Here is a 23405-nt window from a genome sequence, read left to right as displayed (position 1 = left end):
GAATACCCTTAACCCAGTTTTCCACAATGGCCGCATCTTGCATAACCATAGTGTGATACTGTATCCGGGACATTGACAGTCTCCTGAGCGTATTTAGACTTCACCAGTTTTACAAGCACTCCCGTCTGTGTGGTTTTGTCATGTGTTACATTCATGTGGCCACCACTACCATCAACTACAGAACTGTTCCATCATCAGGCATCCCCAGGGCTTCCCCCCCTTATAGTCACAATGCAACCCCTCCCCACTCGTCCCCATCCCAACAACCATGGAACTGTGTGCTGTCTCCCTAATTTTGTCATTTTGAGACTGTTACATAAATGGAATCATACAGTGTGTGACCTTTGAGACTGGCTTTTTTCTCATCATAATTCCCTTGAGATCCACCCAAGTTGCTGCATGTGTCAACAGCTCCTTCTCTTTTAATTGCTGAGTGGTTTTCCACAGTATGGATGTACCTGATTAACCCCTCGCTACCGAGGGACATTTGGGTTTCTGACACTAGGCTATTACAAACAAAGCTACTGTGAGCTTTTGTGTACACGGTTTTGTGTGGACTTTGAAGTTTTTGTTTCTTGAGGATGGTGCTCCCAGAGCACAGTCGTAGGGTCACATGGTAAGTATGTTTAGTTTTTTAAGAAACTGAAAAAATTTTTTTCCCAGAGTGGCATTTTGTTTTTCGAACATATGAGTATTAAAAAAACAAAAACCACGGATGTTAATGTTAAATCCGACCGTGTCCTTCAAATCAGGGCCCCAGTGGTACTTCTCTGATCTGACCTACAGTTTTCCTGGGTGTAAGTGACATCAGTGTTAAATCCCGAATCTCTCTCCTCCTAGGTGTGGTACAGATAGTGGAGGTGATACTGAATGGGATGGTTCTCATGTGTATCGTGGCCTCCTACTTTGTCCTTGCTGGATTCAGTGCCAGCTTCACCAGTGGCGGCGGCTTTGGGAACAACTATTACTCACCCTTTGAGGGCACCGAGCTGGAGCAGGTTCGGCAGCTGGACCAGCAGTACACAGTCCTCCGGGCACCCCTGATATATGGCGGTGTGGCTGTTTCTCTGGGGCTGGGTGTCCTTACTATGAGCGTTTTACTCCAAGGAGCCAAAAGTCTAACCAAACTGTCGGCGAAGTGGCTCCTGCTGGAGGCCGCCTTCAGCCTCCTGGCGGCAGTGAGCTACAGCGTAGGCATTGGCACTTACCTCCACGTAGCCTTGCGGATCAATGCCACAGACACTTGCGGAGCCAGAGCGCGGCTCTATGCCCGCAAGGGTCTCACCTGGATGAACTGCCAGCTGGCAGGCACTGATGGAGCAGCCGCCACCTTTGCTTGTCTTCTGGTGGTTACGTACGGTACCAGCGTAGTGCTGGCCCTGCGGAGCTACCGGGAACAGAAGCACTACAAAGACAGCCAAGCACAGAACAGAAATTACAATGACGCGCCTGAATACCTGTGGTCAGGAACGCTCTGAGACTTCTTCTGGAACCTAAATGGCAACCCACCTCCCATTACACAACTACGGTCTTCACATACTTGATTTTACAAATGTTCCCTCTGGTACCAGTGCAAAGCTAGATGATCATTTCATTTTTTTAATCAGTAAGTCTTTGTTGGCTGAGAGCTTGAAAAAGATGTCTCCACCTTTGCAACAAAGAGCAACATTGCAAGTCTGGGGATGCCTTTATGGTGTGGCTCTCTTACCAGATGGTAAGGTAATCATGATAATAGCTACATAGCCAGAAAAATTCTGAGAGATGAGAATTACACATCCGGGGTAGCAGGTCCAGTGTTACAGTAGAAATATCTTCCTGTCATAACTACTTAAGGTCACCAAAAGAGACGTGCCATTGCCCCCCGTATTTGGTCCCAGGGGAATGATTTTAAAGCAGTTGGATGATCGAGTTCTAAATGAGTAATTACATTCTGACTCTCTTAGAAGGAAGCCACTCTGTTGGTACAGCAGTGTGCCCTGACTGCCTGGGTCCAACGGAGCGTTCCTTCCTTACAGATGAGAGCCAGGATTCCTGATGCATGAAGGGAGACGCTTTGAGAATGAATGTTCCTCCTCAGGATTCCTGCATTAGGGCTGAGAAAAAAGGGTTTTTCTGCCAGCGTCCAAGTTACTTTTTTGTTGCAAGCCATTCAATTGGATTTCACTTTCCTAAAATATCTTATAATTTTCTTAAATATGAGGCTTCCAGATAGAAACAAAATTCATAAACTTCTTAAATGTGTTATTCAACTGATATCAAAAATAAAATGTAGTGAATTTTATCAGACTAGAAAGGCTTACTGGAGGCTTCTTCATTTCTCCATTCCCTGACAGTCCCCTCTAGAGGAGCCCTTCAAAGGTAGATTGTAATCACTCAGGACCCTGGATTGTTTTCAGAATGTAATAGATCATTAACACTGAATATTAAAAATAAAGTTTTTCACTTATTTTAATCTAAAGTTTTATAGCTGTTCTTATACTTTACTAGTCTCAGATTTTCAGTTGTTAAATGCACCTAGAAATACATGCATTCTTATGACAGTTTTTTTCCCTAATTGCCCTCTTGCTTTTCAATAGCTAATTGTTTTTTTCTGTAATACCAGTTTTACTTTCGTATTATAAATGAGGTTAAACTATTAATAAGTTCAAATTCTTAGTACATTTCTAAGAACAATCTATTTCCACAATGCAATTTTGACATAAATCTCAGATTCTCTAATTTACAGTTAGTAAGAAATCAGCAAACATAAGCCTCTTTCAACAGATGTGAAAATGGCAATGAAAGAAAACGAAGTCAATGTCATTTTCCCCCTCTTTACCCCCCCAACTGCTCTCCTCCCTGGAACATACTACCTTTCCTCTCCTGTCCTTTCAACAGCTATTTCTGATAGAACCTATTGAAGGTGAAGGATCAAAACAAAACCTCATACAGAAATGAGAAAATATCTAATTATACTTCTACAAAAAGTAAAGCTTGGAGGAAAATAATCAACTGAAAATCTGCATTACTAGGTTAACATAAAAACATTGTGCCGCAGAAAACTGCTTCTTCCACTGTCACCCTTGGCCTCGAGGTGGTGGCCAGAGTCCCACAGCTTTTAACTGAGTGGTACACAGGAAGTTTAACAGCAGCAAAAATCAAAGAACCCGTTCCTCACACACACCCCAGAAAAGCCTTCCTGCACTGCCCCTGGCCCCGCATTATCTGCCGAGACATGTTCCTCTTACAGCTTTCCCCATGAAATGGGGACTCTGACCCATCTAGACCCCAGCACTGTGCCCAGGGCAGCTGCAATACTGCTCCCGAGATTCCCCTCCTTCTGCGGGATCGGAGTCCATCTGTCACTGTAAATCACAACCTTCCACGTGTGGAGTTTCATAATGTCCAAAGGCTTTAGCAAACCTCATCTTATTTTCTACTACTTGTCTGATAGGCAAATCAGGACTTACTGTTCACTTGCTACAGGTGAGATGAAGGTTCGAGGTTCGAGGTTAAGTGGCTTACCTAATAGCTGACCTTTTGTTGAGTGCTCACAATATACCAGGCCCAGTACTGGGCTAAGGCAGCATTTGTTCACACGATCTCATTCAAGCTCACAACTAACTGATGGGAGAGATGGTATTATTTCCATTTAACAACTGAGGAAAACGGAGTCTTGGAAAGGCTATTTAACTTGCCTCAAGTCAAATTTTTTAAGTAGTAGACACAAAACTAACCCAATATGTTCAGAACATATTATGAGAGACTAAGGTACTCTTGTGGCCTTTGGTGTACCAGCGAATTAATATCACACAAAGCAGAGAAGGAAGATTTGACTTCTGCCACCCCGGAATAGGGAGGTGTGTGTCTCAAGAAACTCAGGCATTAAAGCATATACAGATGGTGCCCTTGGGTCCAGCACATTGAAGGTGTTCAATGAACAGGTAATGAGCCCAGGTTTTAAAGTATTCATTCGGCTAGATAAGGAGGAAACCTGCAAAATGATTTCAATTTGGCTGTTATTTGGAAAGGAACCTCATCTTGCCTGGAAGTCCAGATTATGGGAGGCGAGCAGTGGGGGAAGGTGGGAGGACAATTTAGAGGCTTAACTGGATTGTAAGTATTTTGTGAGTCAAAACCACCACTATGTCTGAAGTTCTGACACCGAAACCATTACATTAGGACAAACACATCAGACAGCTGGATTATCCAACTGGCTCTTCTGTGTTATCATCAGCTGTATGATTTAAGAACTGTAAATTACTTACAATTGAGTTACCTCTAGTCAGCTACAATCTGCATGTGAACAAGGACTGTTTCCTGTCTTTGTGATTTCTTTAAACATATAAATCAAGTCAGAATAGGTTTCTTAATGTAAAAAACCTTTATTGCTATTTCAGCTTAAGAGGTGACCAAAAATATTCTTGCCTTAACTCACAGCTTCATAGAGTGCCATGGAATGTGGTTTCATCTGTTATCTTCCTCTAAAGCAAAAAAAAAAAAGAAAAAAAAGAAAAAAAAGGCAAAAAAAATTCTGTTTAAGAAACTAATTCTACATACAAGTTAGAGAAAATTACAGTTTCATGCCAAAATAAAATATTTATAAAACAATAGGTATTCCATTTTAAAACGAAGCCATGAAAAAGATACTCCATTTTATTTTATTTATTATTGTTATTGTTATTTTTTACAAACAATAGATTTGCTGCAACATGCTCTGGCTCATATTATTGAATTAAAAAATTTAACACATTTCAAAAATATCAAAAATACACTATCATGAGTCTTAGGACTACAATACAACAATGATTGCACAAAACCATAAGATATGAACTCACTGTCCGGATGACATCAACTGGCAACAGTGAGAGAAAACCCTATAGCATCTGGGAGAAGTGCATGAAATTTAGAATACAAGGAGCTTATGTGTGATTGAATGATCATCAAATGAAGGAAACAGCAGGATTTACTGTAGCTGCTTTTCTCAATCTAGGAAGTGCTTACCCAACTATGGGGCAAAAGTCACTAACTGGAGAGAAAGATTAACTTGCCTCCGTGGTTGGGGGAGTCTGAAAAGACCCCACCCAGAGGGAAGTAAAAACTGATGCAACACAGTTCTATAGTGATGCTGCAGACATCACTGAATGGCTTGGAGACTAATTATTTAATAATTGGTACATTTATCGATAACAGCCAAATGCTCCCTTATGGAGGTCTCTTCATTAATAATTATTGAGTAGATAGAGAAGGTGAGCCTGTGGCTTGCAAGTACCTGCTTTTGCTGAAGGTCTACAGGGAAAGAAGAGCATCGTTTGATATTCAGTAGACAAACCAAACCTAACTGGCTCCATCTCCCGGAAAATAGCACTCGCTACAAACAACTATATTAGCACCCAGTGATTACCAAGCTGCTTGTGTTGGCTCTTCTATACACCAAGGAAATGAATTCATCAACTTATTGCACACATACACTCTACAGTAGTATAATAAAGCCCTCGCTTGTATCAGGAGTGCCAATTCAATGACTCTATGGCAGACTCTTTATGACATACTAGCATTCAGATTTTCAAATATATTTCCAATCCATTTGGATAAAAAGAATACCGTGGCTGCCAAGACTCATGTGTTTTTCCTTCTTCCATGGGACTCCTGAACTGCTCCAGAAGCAGGAGTGATACCCTTTCACAACTTCTCTTAAAGTTCTCTATTAAATGGGAGATACACACAGAGACCTGAGAATCATGCAGAGGCCCGAATCTCTGGGCTAGAGATCAACCGTACTCTGCCCACCTGGAGAACACATCCTCTGGGTAAAGTCCTGGGAAGTAGATTACATTCACCTGGAGACAGATTACTGGATTTTACCACCTGACAACCTAATCAACTCACACGACTGTAAATGACCTCATAGGTCAAGAGTTCTGTATATTTTTGGTAACAGGCGATGGCCTTTTTACCCTCTATTTTAATACAGAGCAATTATAGAGGGAAATGAATGAAAGGCAGTTACAGGAAAGAGTAGTTAGTTTGGTACAGCCTATATTAAAGGTTTTCAATGCAACCTAATGTTTCCTGAAAATAAACCTACCACATAAAAGAACATTTGGAATTTTACAGTTCTTCTGATGAAAAAACAAATGCATTTACTTTTGGTGAAATCACTTCAGAATGGGGTGTTCCCGATAAGTAGGGTGGGAAACAAAGACAAGAAAAGGGTTCACAGAGATAAAGGACTATTTTTAAGAAACTATACTAAGAAAGTGGTATATTCCCAAAGTAACTTTCTTTTTTAGACAGCATCACTATTCTGTAACTCAAAAGTTGTGCTGTCTGGGTAAGAAGATGTTTTACATCACCCATCACTATTGAGCTTTTTCTTCATTTTCGTTTCTCCTTCATTTTTTCCCCCATTTTCCCATATAAAAATAGGGCAGCAACACACTCTTTGTTCCCCTTTTTCCAGCGGCACCTCAACTTTATAGGAACCATTATATGCCCCATTTCAAATCAAGACCTGAGATCTAAAACTTTTTAGTAGCTGACCAGTAGTTTGATACACATTTTCCTGGCAATGTGGGGACTCAAACTCAGATTTTTGAGGGGTTGAACTCTAGACGGCTACTTGGAGTGGTATGGAGTCCCACAAGAATGTACCCCACTGATGCACACACAGCTCTGGGGCCTTGGAGAAGATGAGGATACATAACCATTTGTGGAAAGATCTGGTTTTCTACTATTGCTTTCACAAAAACTTCCAAAACACCCCAAAAGATATAGACACATCTATATATATCTCAAATCTATCTTTAACATTTTGTTTCTCATAAAGCAAATTAATGGTCCCACACTATTTCTTTTTAATTGTGAAAGTATTCTAAAAAATTCAAAGCACATTCCCCATTGGGTAAAATCAAGCAATGTCAAAATTTTGTAGGAGTAAGTAGGAATTAGTTTTCCTAAGTAAATCTTCTAGTGGAAAAGGCAACAGAACAGGAATATGAAAGGAACTACATTTTGCTAGGGTTATGTGGAATGTGCAAAAAATACAGTAAACCACGTTTTCTGTAAGCTTAGGATTTTCTCAATTAAGTCTTTCTTATATTAGTAATTGAGCCCAGTACTCTGAAACCATGTGAGGTGGATAAGCAGTGTTCAGAAGAGTACTCTGTTAAACATTAAAGAGGTGAACTCAACTCATTTCCGACACTTTAGAAAACTGTCCCTCTACTCTAGATTAAGAGAAGGGGCGTGTCTAACCCATGAGCTCCATCCATCCATCTGTTCGCATTCAGCCTCAGTCTGTGCAGAGTCCCCTGCTACACGCAAGGTTACTTGGACGCCAACAGCATCAGCCTTGGCCCAACATATGAGAAGGCTGGTGGCCAACTCCATCACGTGTTGTGGGAAGAGGCCAATCCCCAAATACTTCTCTGGAGATCTGCTGAGTGATTCCTCGCAGGAGCCACATTTGTCAAGGAGTTATTCTCTTTTTTCTGATTTGGGGGGGAAGTCGTTTTAGTCCTTTCTCCTTCCCCATCTTCATCCCCAAGGATGCTACTCTCCCCAGTTGGACATCCAACAGTTCAATGATTTCCCAAGGCCCTTCCTAGTCCCCCTCACAGAATGTGCCAATGCCCGATGATCACTGTGTCTACAGACAGAGGTGCCGGGCTGCCTCTAAGAAGACTGGCTCGAGTGCAGATTCAAAAATAAAAAGTTCACAGTCAATGAAAAGTGCTCTCATTACATTACATACATAAATTATCTGTTTGATTGGTTCTACATTTCCAATAAACATCATTTCGAAAGGCTGTATTCTCGTAGAGAAGAATGAAAAGCCATGTGACTAGTCACATCACATCCCATCAGTTAGGTTGAGACATAAGGTGATTTCTCTGTCACAGAGATCCATCAGCAGCAATTAGTGAAGAGAATCAATCTTCAGTTATTTCCTCCACAGAAATAGCCCCTTTCCTGCCCAGGCAGGCAAATTCTCAAATGATCCTAGGAGAGAAAGGGTTAATGGCAGGTGGTAGGATTGATACAGAAGAACATCTGCTCTCTTCCCAGTGATTCTGGGAATTCCAACGCAGGTTAAATGTGAAACTTAACACTGATGGTGTTTACTAGCTTATCCGGAACAAGACCCTGATAGCTCCCACCATTTTTGGCTCCAAATTCTAACCCCCTAAGCTATGGTTTAGAAATGCAGAGGCAAAATGCCTCTGGAAGGATCTCTGCCCCGACACTACACAGCCTTCCCTGATACCACAGCTCCTGGGGGAGGATTACAGTGCTGTGTCAAACTCCTCCGGGAGCTCGGTCCGATCCTCTTCGCTGGGCTCAGGTTCCGGCCTGCCTTCCTGGTGCTGTTTCATCTGCTCCTTCACTTCTTCTTCTAGGTCACGAGGAACAACAAACTGATCCTCTGGCTCCAGCTGCGTCGGGGCAGCAAAATAGCCAGTCTTCTTCTTGGGTGCTTCTGTGGCCACCTCAATGAGGTTCAGGCTATCTTCTAGGGGCACAATAGAGCCGTTGGAGAGTTTCTTTCCATAGAGGCAGGAAGTAGAGGGGGACTTCTGCAACTCCATCTTGTCCTTGCTCACTGGCAGAAGTATGCCACTGTTCACACTGTTCTGTCTTCGGATCCCAAAAAATGATCCTCTAGCATGTTCTTCGGGACATGGGGTAGGAGAATTCTCTGTAAGAGTGGGGGAGTTCTCAAGATCCCTTCCCCTACAGCAGTGGATATCTACTTCTACTTCTACCTTGCTGCCATTTGTTATGACTCCTTCCACAGGCTGGTCATCATCACTGTCCAGGCCATTGTCAGACTGGTTACTTGAGAAAGTCGCACAAGAAGGCTGGCGCTGAAAAACCCCAGAGGTGGGTGTTGGATGAAGGCTGCAGCGCCTTTCTGGCCTTGGAAGCAAGCCAGCATCCAGGCCAACAGTGTTGTGTTCATCAGAAGCAGTAGACCCCACCTCACTGCTCACCTCTGAAGTGGACATCTCGCTGCCAAACTCAGAGGCAATACCACTACTGGAGGAAGGAGTGGTTGGTTTGGGGGGGTCTTTGATAATGGTTGTTGAAGCAAACCCCACAGGACCTGGGAGGGTGAGCCCATTCATTTCACACGTGCACCCTTCCTCACCAATGTTCAAATAAACCACCATTGCCCCCACATTGTCCTGACAACCATAGCTCTGGGCTAATGTGCACAGTTTCTTGGCAGCTGCTAATGGGTCCTGCACGTGGCGTACTGCGTTGACAGCTTCTGTATATGACAAGTGTTCCCACAATGCTTTGTTTCCCAGAATCAGCAACTCATCTTGAATGGTAAGTGGAGTAGCAGATATGTGGGGCTTGGGGAGGATCCAAGGGTAGAGGTATGTACAGCCCAGCATCCGGGTACAGCAGGTTACCCCATTCACTTTGTTGTCCTGGAGACAAGCAGAATGCAAATTCTGAGAAACAAGCAATAATGACGTATAATTTTTTTATCTTTCTAGATCATAATGCCTAGGGCTATACAGTAAAAGAGAACGGACATATTGTACGGTTTTTCCGAGGATTTCTATAATTTAAATGGACTTACAAAAATAAATGTACAGAATTCTAAAAGCATAAAGTATCCTGTGGTCGTTATACCAAATAGTTCACAAGACTGAAGTTAAAACCAATTAAAATTAAGTGGCTAGAAGGCACCTCCATCTCAAAAGGTATTTGCTCTCAGGGCACCTGGGTGGTTCAGTCAGTTAAGCATCTGACTGCTGAGGTCATGATCTCACTGTTTGTGAAATCAATCCCTGAGTCAGGCTCTGTGCTGACAGTGTGGGAGCCTGCTTGGGATTCTCTCTCTTCTTCTCTCTCTACCCCTTCCACACTCTCTCAAAATAAATAAATAAACTTAGAAAAAAAAAAAAAAAAGAGAGATTTGCTCTCAATGAAGCACAGGCCTCGGCATGTCCTTAAATAGAGGATTATCTGTCAGAAAAACAAGAAGTAGAGGGGCACCTGGGTGACTCGGTTAAGTTGCTGACTTCAGCTCAGGTCATGATCTCACAGTTTGTGAGTTTGAGCCCTATGTGGGACTCTGTGCTGACAGCTCAGAGACTAGGGCCTGCTTTAGATTCTGTGTCTCCCTCTCTCTCTGCTCCTCCCCTGCTTGCTCTCTCTCTCTCAAAAATAAACAAACATTAAAAAAAAATAAAGAAAAACAATAAGTAGAACAGTCATTAATTCTCCATCACTAGTATTCTCACAGAGGCCAAAACTCAGGTGGGTCATTAAAAATGATTTCTCATTGGGGCACCTGGGTGGTTCAGTCAGTTAAGTGTCCAACTTCCGCTCAGGTCATGAGCTCACGGTTCGTGAGTTTGAGCCCCATGTCCGCCTCTGTGCTGAGAGCTCAGAGCCTGGAGCCTGCTTCAGATTCTGGGTCTCACTCTCTCTCCGCCCCTCCCCTGCTCATGCTCTCTCTCTCAAAAATAAAAAATAAACATTACAAAAAAATTTTTTTAATGATTTCTCATTAAAGGCACAGTTGGGACTGAAAAGATTAAGGAAGATATTAAATGGCTAAGAGAATCTTCGTAGCTAAAGCATTAAATAATCTCTAAAGCTATTTAGCTTAGAAAAGTAAAACCTGAATTCCATAGCATAATTTACCTACTGTAAGGATCGTATGAAGAAAGAATAGCGGATCAAGTCACAAATGATAGAATTCTAAACGTAGAGGAAAAGGAATAATCCTAGATGTAGGTGATTTCTTTTCAAGAGAAAAATCAGGGGTGCCTGGGTGGCTCAGTCGGAGCCTGCTTCAGATTCTGTGTCTCCCTGCCTCTCTGCCCCTGCACTGCTCTTACTCGGTCTTGGTCTCTCTCTCTCTCTAAAATAAACATTAAAAAAAAAAAAAAAGATAAAAATCAAACAAAGCCTCTGAAGCCATCAATATATCTGTTTCACAGCTGCAGTGACTCTCTGGGTAACAATCCTGGCTCTCTCATTTACCAGAATTTGTCATAAACTCTATGTTTTAATTTCCTCATCTGTAAAATGGAAATAAAAACACTTCTTTCATGGGGATTATTCTGAAAATTAAATAAAATAATAGGAGTAAAGTGCTTAGCAAATAATAAATGTCTGTGGTTAAACTAACATTTATAAGAATAATTCCTGCTTGCCTAGGACACCCCAAGAAAAATTACCTAAATTCTGAAAAAACAAATTAACCATAAAGTTATCTTTTGTTTTGACTGAAAGACCTTTCTAAGAGCAACGCCTCAGCTTTCCAGAATCTTCTTTGTATCAACCCACATTATAATGGTACTTTTTTTTAGTTTTGTGTTCCTTGGGTGGAGTCAAATCTGCATAACCCATCCACAGAATTCTGACAGACAGCCCAGAAATGGGCCCACACAAATAAGGTCCCCTGATCTTTGCCAAAGGAGCAAAAGCAGTTTCTTAATGGAGAAAGGACAGTCTGTTCAATGACTGCCGCAGAAACAACTGGACACCCACATGCAAAAAAGGGAAAAGGAATCTAGACCCAGAGTTTACATCTTTCACAGAAATTAATTAAAAACAGGTCACAGACCTAAATTAAAACATGAGACTTCTGGAAGATAACACAGAAGAAAATCTAGGTGACCTTGGGTTTGGTAATGAGTTTGTAAACACCAAAAAGCATGATCCATGAAAGAAAAAAACAGTAAGTGGGCCTTCTTTAAAACTAAAAGCTTCTGTTTTGCAAAAGGTACTGTTAAAAAAAAGAGAGACTCTAAGAAAATATTTGCAAAACAGATATTTGATAAGGACTTGTATCCAAAATATACAAAGAACTCTTAAAACCCAACAATAAAGAAACAGACAATCAAAAATGGGCAAAGCATCTGAGAATTCTCCTTTGTAGTAAACAGTGTTCTGTTTACTGCTAAAGTCTCTTTGAAAGCAAAAATGTTACTCTACTAAAAAAGGAGAGAAGCTATAAAATAGCACAGATATTGATGCTTCATTACAAAAAAACAAACAAAAAAACAAATTAAAAAAACCCACCAGAGCATACTAAGCCATACACAGTATACACAGGAAAAATATTTTGAAACTTTGCATTTCACAACAGGGATGTCAAACTGTAGAACTTTCTCTTTTTCTGTTTAGAGTAACAAACCAGAGGAATTAAAAATTAACCAAGGGAGACATTTACATTTATTTTACATGCCAGCTATCAATCTGAAGGACTGCAAACTAAGACTTTTCATTTCTAATTTGCCTTTTCTTTTTGCTAGTCATTAACTGCTCTTCAGGTTTTCTTCTAATACTATAATCTGGATTGGATACAATTTACATGGCTTGATGGGAAGAAAATGGAACTTCACTGCCTGTATGTAGAGCAGCATTCACTAGATCTGGGGAGAAGTAACTGGCAATGAGTGAAATTCACCTCTGTTATGATGGCTTTCTGGTCCTTCACCCTTTGAGCCTCCTCCGGGTCCTGTTCCAGGCTGAAGACTTTTGAGAGTGGCACTGGCTTTCCACCACGGCACAGGACTGCTTGGCACGTGCCGACGTTGGCCACAGTCAGACTGAAACTACTTGTTGGGTCAACAGTGTCAGGGCGGATATAACAAAGGAGAGCGGAGGAGCCCAGCTTCTGTCCAGCCATTCCCAATTTTCTGTTAAGAAGGAAAAGAAAACAGGGGCACCTGGGTGGCTCAGTTGGTTACGCTCAGGTCATGATCTCACAGTTCATGAATTCGAGCCCTGCATCGAGCTGACAGCACAAAGACTGCTTGGGATTCTCTCTCTTCCTCTCTCTGCCCCTCCCTCTCTTTCTCTCTCTCTCTCAAAAATAAGTAAACTTTAAAAAAAAAAGAAAGAAAGAAAAGACATGGTAGCTAGTTTTAGAAGCGGCAGTCCTTCATGTCCGTGATTTCCTTGTTTTTCTGCCACATGACTGTGAACCAGCCTCACCTGTATCCACCTAAAGGCAGTCTCTTGCTACAGATAATGGTGAAGAGTTCTGCCTTCTATGCTCAGTGGACTGAAGAAAGAAATTTTACAAAAAGGTTGGGGGTAGGGGAGACAGTGAACATACATCTTTCTCTACTGCTTCTGCTTGGGTCTGATCCTAGACTGCAGTGACCTCATTCAAGTCGCTTGCAACTTCAGCACATCAGAATCACCTGGAGGGCTCTTTAGAACAGGCTGCTGGGCCCCATCCCCAGAGGTTCTGATTGGGTGGGTAAAGGGTTGGCCCAATAATCTGCAAGTCTAACAAGTTTCTGGTCGTGCTGAAGGTGCTGCTCCTGGAACAACCCCTCACTCGGTCTTTAAGTTCCTTGAAAGGAGGGCCACACTGTTCCTTCTAGATCTCCCATACACATGGCATCCATTCCCTAGCACATGGCACACAATGCTAACCACAGGGCAGGTGCTAGGAGAAAGATCTGGTTGCAAATTCCAGCTCTGACATGTGCTCATTGCAGATCCTCAGCAAGATATTTCTCTGAGAAACTTGCCTGATGAAATACCTACCTCTTTCGTTTGTTTGGAAAATTAAAGATATGGTATGAGGAAGACTTGGTCTTCTGGCTGGCTCTGGGAGGTGCTTCATAAACCAAGTTCTCTTTCCTAAACTCTTTATTTCGCCAAGCTCCTAGCTCAATTCTATTACTGAAAAATAGACTCCTTTCCTGGCACCTTTGCTTTATGTTATAATGAGAGACAAAACTGGTTTGGGCTCTAGGCTATTCCATCTCAACCTCAGCGAGACAAGGTCACCACCGCTCAGCTGTGTGTGTCCTTCACAGAGCCCACCTGATACGCAAGATGTGATATTAGCTACTAACAGATCTTCACTAGTTTGGTTATGTAGAGTTTTTGCCCTTAAGTGCCTTAGAAGATTAAATGGTCAACTTTCTTACACCATACACAAAAATAAACTCAAAATGGATGAAAGACCTCAATGTAAGACAGGAAGCCATCAAAATCCTCAAGGAGAAAGCAGGCAAAAACCTCTCTGATCTTGGCCGCAGCAACTTCTTACTCAACACGTCCCAGAATAAAGGGAAACAAAAGCAAAAATGAACTACTGGGACCTCATCAAGATAAAAAGCTTCCGCACAGCAAAGGGAACAATAAGTAAAACTAAAGGCAACTGATGGAATGGGAGAAGATATTTGCAAGTGACATATCAGATAAAGGGTTAAGTACCCAAAAATCTATAAAGAACTTATCAAACTCAACACCCAAAAAACAAATAATCCAGTGAAGAAATGGGCAAAAGACATGAATAGACACTTCTCCAAAGAAGACATCCAGATGACCAACCAACACATGAAAAAATGCTCAACATGACTCATCATCAGGGAAATACACATCAAAATCATAATGAGATACCACCTTACACCTGTCAGAATGGCTAACATTAACAACTCAGGCAACCACAGATGTTGGCGAGGATGTGGAGAAAGAGGATCTCTTTTGCATTGTTGGTGGAAATGCAAGCTGGTGCAGCCACTCTGGAAAACAGTATGGAGGTTCCTCAGCAAACTAAAAATAGAACTACCCTATGACCCAGCAATTGCACTACTAGGCATTTATCCAAGGGATACAGGTGTGCTGTTTCAAAGGGACACATGCACCCCCATGTTTATAGCAGCACTATCAACAACAGCCAAAGTATGGAAAGAGCCCAAATGTCCATCAATGGATGAATGGATAAAGAAGATGGAGTATTACTAGGCAATCAAAAAGAACGAAATCTTGCCATTTGCAACTAAGTGGATGGAACTGGAGGGTATTATGCTAAGTGAAATTAGAGAAAGACAAAAATCATATGACTTCACTCATGAGGACTTTAAGAGACAAAACAGATGAACGTAAGGGAAGGAAAGCAAAAATAATATACAAACAGGGAGGGGGACAAAACAGAAGAGACTCATAAATATGGAGAACAAACTGAGAGTTGCTGGAGGGATTGTGCGAGGGGGGGTAGGCTAAATGGGTAAGGGGCACTAAGGAATCTACTCCTGAAATCACTGTTGCACTATATGCTAACTAATTTGGATGTAAACTTAAAAAAATAAATAAAATTTAAAAAAAAGATTAATTGGCCAATCCTCAATAATAAGTATTCTAAATACACAAATCTGAGCAGTACTTTAACCCTTTGTAGGTCGCTGACTCTTTGCAAAGAATCTTACAAAAGCTTATGCCATCTTCCTTCCCCTAAATGTACAAACTACATTGTACACACACAACCTTCTGCTCCCAATTTCTGGGCTTCCCAGATCCTCAGTGGCCTCTGGGTTCAACAGAGAAAACAGATGGCTCCACAGGCTGGTTAAAGGACCAAAGTCCCCACATTCCTCGGTGCTGATATATAAAGAACAGTCACAGCAGGAGGAGCAAGATCTCACCTTGATCCTATACCTGTAATTTAGACCCTGACCTTCTGGCTTAGTGAGATTTAGTTTTCCAAAAGCAGAACTGAGTTAGAGAATATTCAACCCACCTGCTTACCTGTGAGATACCAAGAAGGTGTTAGCCATGAAAACAGTGTCATTTGTTGACTGCTGTACTTCTTCCAAAAGCACATCTGCCATGGTGCACTGGAGTAGGCGAGGGAGCTCCTCATTACGGTCCCCATCAAACATGCCATACACGGCTCCCACCCCCTCTGCAAAGTTATCCACAGCTAGGGCAGATACACACAGCCTGTAACACAAATATGACAGAAACAAAGATCAAAGAAAGTTACGGTAAAAGCGTTATTCTCCAGGGAAACTTCTTTGAAAAGTATTAGTTGAGGGTGGAAAGAACAGTAAATTCTAATCTACACATGAAATAAGTATTAGATAATTAAGTAGCATCTGAAAGAGGTGATGTCATAAGAAGTGGGGGAATTCAGCCCTACTCAGGAGCAGTACATACTAGCTTTGCAATGCTGCCAAAGGCTGGAAAGATGAAATGTTTTCCCTTAGCAATGATTAATGACTAGTATGGCCAACATCCTTCAGTCAAAGATCCCCAGAAGCACAATGACAGTTGGACAAGTTGGGTTTATTATGCTTTGCAGCAATAGAGAATGTGTACCATGGAACTCTGGGGTGAATAGGTTAAGAGCGTGTTGGAGAGAATCTACTACAGGATTTGGGCTTTTGTTGGGTCATTTTGGGGACCGTCTAATGAAATAGGGGATCATCCAAGACTGGGTGCTATCAGAACATGGGGCCATTCTGTGGTTGGCTATCTCAGTAAATCTTAACTATAGGGAAAGAAGATTAGCAGGAGGATAAAGCTGTAATTGGTAAAGAAAGTAGCAGTCACCATTTTAGCCTTGAGAGGGGCTGTTTGGTATTTTGTGGACTGTACATTCATCTTGTGTTTGTCACACTGCATCACAGTCTCAGGGGGACCTTCTCTGAGGCTGGCATTCTATGATCTGTTTATGTTCCAGAGGAGAACAACATGGCCTAGCTTTCAGCATCAGATCAGATGTCAGGGGCTGCCTTTTTCATTTCTCTCCATGGCCAAGATACTCACTTATTTCTCTGCCCTGCCATCTCAGCCAGTCCATGGCTCCAGAAGGTTGATGTAACTGTAGAATCGGTGGTTGGCAAAGGCTTCTGATCAATTTTCAGGGTTGTGATATGGCTGTGGGAAGTGCAGGAAGGGAAGGTTAAACCACATATCCTTCTGTGTTTTACAAAAACTATCCCAGCAAGAACATGTGTTATTATAAAATTATCTGTTGACAGACCAAGATTCATTTACAGAGAGACTGCATGAAAGTAGTGTACTGATCTACTGGCCAAGAAGGAGGAGAAAGGAAAGGGGTAGGTAGGAGGAAGAAACAGGGGCCAAATATTGCTACAGCTGATACTGTTCATTTCAATGAAAAACGAAGCACAACAGATTTCAAAGTTTTAGCCAAAGTTTTAGTCTACTTAAATATTCTGATACAACAAAGTCTTGGTGCAATGAATGAGCCTGCATCATTTCTTCGATGACGTAATATAATGTAATCGGTGTCACCTGTCTATGTGAAAATATTCAGTGTGTGGGTGTGGCTGAGCAGTAGCCATGACACTGAGTTCTGATATAAATGGGCTGTCTACTGGATACACTATCCATCCATAACTGAATTAAACGAGAGACTGAGGGGCTTTATGGCCTAATTCATTCTATTCCTTTAATTAATCAAGATCTCTACAGAGCTTTAGGAGATCCACACATGGCTGGTAGAACTAAGAGACATGTGGATTCAACTTCAAAATTTTTCCTACCTAAATGTGTCCAGCGTCTTGTGTTCCAGAACCAGATTTGTATTTCCGGTCAGGTCAAGGTCTTGTAAAGTAGCAGGCAGAGCCTCCGGAATCAAGATCTCTGTCAAGTCATTGCAACTTAGGTCTACAAACTGAGAGGAAAATGGAGAAATCAAAAGCAAATACATCACAGAGACTGAATTCTTAACTCCCTAACTCTTGGCCCCCTAGTGTATCCCCAAAGAAAACTTCATTTCTTCCCAGGAATCAATAAAATCTATTGTGATCCCAAACTGCCACTTGCTTCCCCTTTATGAGAAGAGAACACCCTGCCATTTCTCCAGCAGGACACCATTCCATCACATAAAAGTACCTGGATCTGAGGCAACTGCAGAATTTCTGGGAAAATGCTGATGTTGTTGGAGTGTGCGACAAGGGTGTGAAGCCTTCTGCAGTTGGCTATGGTCGTGGGAATGGTTTTAAGCTTGTTGCCACTTAGGTTCAGTTCTTCCAACTGCTCCAATTTATTCAGTTTGCTGAAAAACAAATAACAACATAGCACAATGCACTCAAAATGAGAAGATGCCAAGCCAGTTTTATAGCAGCCGCACACAGAGTGCAGCGGCGACCTGGTCTGCTGCCAGAGGACTGGTCAGAGTGAAACAGCCAGACACCAACAAAGGGAACGGCTCCTCAAGGTGACTGTTCCTGCTGAATCTCAGCCTCATCTGCTTCTCACTGTGTTTCAAGGACTGAAGCTTCCCTTGATTCTCTTATAGCTGCTAGATCTTGTGGGTATGAACATTATCTGACTTATGGGAAGTGGCTGAATCAGCACTAGCCCACTGTTGGAAGATTATTATGGTACTTGCTTGGCCACTGACTAGTTGCAAAATACTGTGATATTTAATGTCAGTGGATATCAATATCCTCAGCTATAAAGTACTAAATCATGACTAAGATTCCATTCAGTGTTAAATTTCTATGGTTACCTATTAATAACATAATCCATCTTCAGTAGACATTTAAGGAGTGCTTACTATATGTATAGCCATGTGCCACAAACTGTGATATAAGCAAATCACATTGTTCTACGGGACTAAGCAAAGCTTTCTACACAACAAGCAAAATGTCTTCAGACAGCCTCACATCTTTATCTAGATTATTACAAACTGCTCTGATTTATTTATAATTTATTGATTTAAAAATTATAAAAATAATAAACTGCCATAATGTGGAGAAAGTTTGGAAAATAAATCAACAATACCACCAATCTGAAATTACTTTTCTCATTTTGCTAAATGAGATTCATATTTAGAATTTTCATATGCATATGTGTTTTATATAAAATTTATGTCCTACCAAAACTTTTATATGTATTTTACATAAAATTTATATCCTTCCCTTTCTACATATCATAAACAATTTCTTTTTTTAAAGTTTATTTGTTTTGAGAGAGAGAGAGAGAGAGAGAGAAAGAGAGCACATGAGCAGGGGAGGGGAAGAGAGAGAGAGGGAAAGAGAATCTCAAGCAGGTTCCACACAGTCAGCGCAAAGCCTGACGCGGGGCTTGAGCTCATGAACTGTGAGATCATGACCTGAACTGAAATTAAGAGCTGGAGGCTTAACCAACTGAGCCACCCAGGAGCCCCTCCATAGATCATAAATAATGTCTATTGATAGAAAATTCATAAATACTTTTTAGTAACCAAACTCAGTAAACTAAAATTGTTTCCTTTCTGATTACAAAAGTAATGTATACTCATTGAAAAAAAAAAACCTGAAAAATAAAGATGAACAGAAAAAAATTCTTTTAATCCTACTACCAGAGATAATCTCTTATAATAGTTTGGTGGAACATATTCTTGTCCTTTTTAATGCAATAAACTACATTTTTCAAATTAAAAAATGATGTTATATTATATATATTAATAACCCCACTATTTTTTAATTTTCTTTTTAAATTTTACTTAACATTTTTAAAGTGTTCTCCTGTCCAAATCTCCTGTTTTTTCTTTTTTTTTTTTTCCAACTTTTTTTTTTTTAATTTATTTTTGGGACAGAGAGAGACAGAGCATGAACGGGGGAGGGGCAGAGAGAGAGGGAGACACAGAATCGGAAACAGGCTCCAGGCTCCGAGCCATCAGCCCAGAGCCTGACCTGGGGCTCGAACTCACGGACCGCGAGATCGTGACCTGGCTGAAGTCGGACGCTTAACCGACTGAGCCACCCAGGCGCCCCTCCTGTTTTTTCTCTTATACTACTCCCTGCTTGGATCTAACTTGTAAGAAGAAGTGCAGGATCCCTATCTCAGCCAGTTTCTTACTGAGCACCCAGAACTACACTAGATTCTCAAAGTAGTCCAAAATAAACAAGATTCGGGGGCACCTGGGTGGCTCAGTGGATTAAGCGTCCAATTCTTGATTCAGGCTCAGGTCAGGATCTCACACTTAGTGAGATCAAGTTCTGAGTGGGGCTATGCTCTCTCTCTCTCTCTGCTCCTACCCCCCCTCACACGCACGTGCTCTCTCTCAAAATAAAATTAAAGAAAAAAAAAACAAGAAACAGAAGATTTGGACTATGCCTGTGTAATTAAACACTGTTCAGGAGATGATTTGACAGTGGACTTATTATTCAGTATAGAACATACATTTTAATATACCGCTCCTAAATTCCATTTAGTTTTATTATCTGTAAAGTACTTTAATTTTGTGTGATCTCTTCTTAATTCTTATCTTTACTTCTAACCTATTTTCATAATCTTTAATGAGTTTTAAGTTTTGTATCAGCCTGCTTTTGACTTCCAACAATAAGAATGTCATCAGATTAGGAGGAATTCATTAGCTTCAGAGTATCATATCTGGTATCTCCCAATAGCTTCATAAGCCAATATGACTTGTCAATGGTCTGTTTTCACTTTACAGGAACATATCTGAGGCCAACGGAATTAATCTGACACGATTAAGATTCTGCATTCACTTTAAAAGCCATTGTTCAAATTCTTTGAAGGAAGTAATCTTGTCCTTGCTTGTCTTCTATAAGCTCCAAATACCTCATTTCATAAACATTCACAAAAATTATAATCTCTAAGGGTGCCTGGATGGCTCAGATACAGTGTAGTACTCTTGATTTCATCTCAGGTCATGACCTTATGGTCATGAGATAGAGCCCCGGGGCAGGTTCCTTGCTGGGTATGGGACCTACTTGAGACTCTCTCTCTGCTTCTCCCCTGCTCATGCTCTCCTTGCTCTCTCAAAAAAAAAAAAAAAAAAAATTATAATATCTCCATGAATTTTTCTAAGTTTATCACATTTCTAAGAAAATGTGTAAAATATCATCAGAATCAAAATAGCTTTGTTTTCCAATTATATCAAACATATAATTTCAAATTATAGTACAAATGATATAATTTTATATGATATATATAATTTCATTCAAATTATATAAAATGTCATTTTCATATAGTCTTCATTTTTGAAAACATGATTTTTAATGAGTACTTTCATGGTATAGATGGATTTTCTTGGCATCAAATCTTCCCCAATTTTTTTTTTATCAAATGTATTTTGGAAGATATTTATTTCTCCACGAACACTGTTTAAAACTTTGACAGCATTAAATATCTCGCTTATATTTTCTTATAGGTATAGCCTGGCTATATCACCTCTTCCTCCAGGAAGGCCAACCCCACCCCCAGGTACTGTATGGTGCAGTTAGCTACCTATGCATATTTTTAACATCCTGCATTCGTTCATTCATTCATTCACTCACTCATTCAGATTTTATTTTTTAAATTTTTTAAAATGTTTATTTATTTTTGAGAGAGAGACAGAGGCAGAGTGTAAGTGGGGAAGGGGCAGAGAGAGGAAGAGACACAGAATCCAAAGCAAGCTCCAGGCTCCGAGCTGTCAGTACAGAGCCCAAGGGGGGATGGAAGAAACAAACCATGAGATCATAACATGAGCTGAAGTCGGATTCAACTGACTGAGCCACCCAGGCGCCCCCAGATTTTATTTTTAAGTAATCACTACACCCTTATGTGGGGCTTGAACCCACAACCCCAAGATCAGGAGTAACATGCTCTACCGACTGAGCCAGCCAGGCACCCCCAAATCCTGCATTTATTAAACTGCGTTGCAATTACCTATTGTCTATTTCCCTAATTTGACTGTAAGTTACTTGAAGACAGAGACTGTAACCTAATCACCACTGTTTCCCCAGTACTTATGCTGTACTTGAGATACAGAAGGCATTCAAGATATATATAAAACAAATAAATTATGGACTCAACAGTATATTATAAAACAGTTTTGACAAAAAAAAAACTTGTTTTCAGAATGTATTTCATAAGCTTGTACTTGTCTAGGCTGAAAATTCTCAGACTATTATTAATTACAACAAAAAATTAAATGGATTTCAGCCACGACTTCTGGTTACGGATACTTAACAAGTGGGTACAGATTTTTCCATTCAATTAGTAGAATCATAGCACTAGTAAGTTGCGCAACATAAAGCACAAGTACCCAGTAAGATAGCTGTAACGTAGACTGGCAAATGCAGATTTCACGCTATGTGTCTGAAATGACTGAAGTCTGCATCTGCTTACCTTGCAGGAAAGGTCTGTAGCTGGTTATTTGCAAGATGCAAGATTCGCAGGTGTGGATGCCCCACCAGAACGGGCACACACTGGTCTGTCAGGAGGTTGTTCGTCAGATAAAGCAGCTGCAGAGCACTCAGACTCTCCTCTCCAGCGCCAGCGGATGGCAAAGATTCCAAACTGTTTGCAGATGCATTCAAGTATCTGAGACTGATGGAACACACACAAATCATCATTTACTTTATGGTTATTTGTTACCGTCACACCATCTTGGAATAGGATGCTGTCGTTTCATGCTCCCCAACCTGTAACACAAGTAATTTTCTCCAGGGTTTTCTCTAATTGATTTTACCTACCCAGCCAAAGTTCCTTTTATTCAACTCCTGCAAGCCAAGCAGAGAGAAAAGAATTCAGGCTTGGTTGTGCTTCCTGGGCTTCTGGGTGGCCTGATTCTAACCTAGCTTCATCTTTTACTGTCTGTTGTTATGAAAAAGGTGTTGTTGAATGTCATGTTCATGAATATCTCAACTATGAAGACATCCTTCAGAAAAGTTTTTGATTTTAACAGGTCATATTTATTTAGCCAATCCCCTTTTTAGTCCCCTATAATGGGCATGTAGGCTGTTCATAACTGCTATTACAGACATCATAATGAGCAACTCTGTGTCCTTTTCTAATTGTTTCTTTAGACTATATTATCAGAAGCAGAATTTGTAGGGTCAAAAGATACATGTATCTTTAAGATTTGTATACACATACCGTCAAACTGAACCACAGAAAGGCTATACCAAATTATACCTCCCACAAGAAGGATTTAAGAATGTCTGTTTGCTCAATCCTTTGTTAACACTGAGTATAATTCACTTTAATCTCTGCCAATCTCATAGGTAAAATAAGGTATGATGTTTAAAATTTGCCTAGCATGGCGTTTCATATTTATAGAACATGCTCAAATAAAAGGTAGCTAGTATTATTAACCTTGTTGTGTGTTCTTAAGTCTTCTTCATATTATGTGATCCATATCCCTAATTAGCTCTTTAGGTGTTGAGGGTACTGTTTGTATGTGTGTCTTTGTAGGTCCCAAAAGTGCTCTGTGCAGTCAGTATTAAATAAATGTCATCAAAGGTTTGCTACAGCTACTCAGTAACTTCCTTACTACAAATCCTAAGGTTGTAAACTAATTTTATTCAAACTGTCATTAGAACTAAATGCAGTGGAGGGGTACCTGGGTGAGTCAGTCAGTTGAGGGCCCGACTTCACCTCAGGTCATGAACTTGTGGTTTGTGGGTTCAAGCCCCACATTAGGCTTGCTGCTGTGAGCGTGGCAGCATGGAGCCTGCTTCAGATCCTCAGTCTCCCTCCCTCTGCCTCTCCCTCACACTCCCCCCAAAAAAATAAATATTAAAAAAAAAAAAGACTTAAATGCAATGTTATGCATTACTAACAAATACCTGTTAATTAACATGTTAAATTTTACTGCATTAAGATCCCATATAAACATTCCATAAAGAAAACTGCACTCAAATATTTTCTAGAATTTCCAAAGATTTTACTTT

The 23405-nt window shown here is 40.7% G+C and overlaps 1 protein-coding gene across 1 annotated transcript in view; it reads right to left on the bottom strand.

Annotated features, from left to right (window-relative positions):
- Positions 1 to 4571: 4571 nt before the first annotated feature.
- PHLPP2 (PH domain and leucine rich repeat protein phosphatase 2) overlaps positions 4572 to 23405 on the bottom strand; it is a 79231-nt gene continuing 60397 nt past the window's right edge. Inside the window, exons 13-19 of the mRNA XM_047078721.1 lie at positions 21859 to 22059; positions 17626 to 17788; positions 17274 to 17404; positions 16531 to 16641; positions 15508 to 15702; positions 12425 to 12656; positions 4572 to 9422 (exon numbers count right to left, since the gene is read on the bottom strand). Coding sequence (XP_046934677.1) covers positions 8268 to 9422; positions 12425 to 12656; positions 15508 to 15702; positions 16531 to 16641; positions 17274 to 17404; positions 17626 to 17788; positions 21859 to 22059 — 2188 coding nt within the window. The 3' untranslated portion in view covers positions 4572 to 8267. The remainder of the gene's footprint in view (positions 9423 to 12424; positions 12657 to 15507; positions 15703 to 16530; positions 16642 to 17273; positions 17405 to 17625; positions 17789 to 21858; positions 22060 to 23405) is intronic.

Source organism: Lynx rufus, unplaced genomic scaffold (assembly GCF_022079265.1).
Source record: "Lynx rufus isolate CCGP_SWC_20201006 ecotype Redwood Valley unplaced genomic scaffold, mLynRuf1.p SCAF_16, whole genome shotgun sequence".
Taxonomy (NCBI): Eukaryota; Metazoa; Chordata; class Mammalia; order Carnivora; family Felidae; genus Lynx; species Lynx rufus.
Note: the sequence above shows the minus strand (reverse complement) of the source record. Positions and strands in the feature narration are given on the sequence as shown.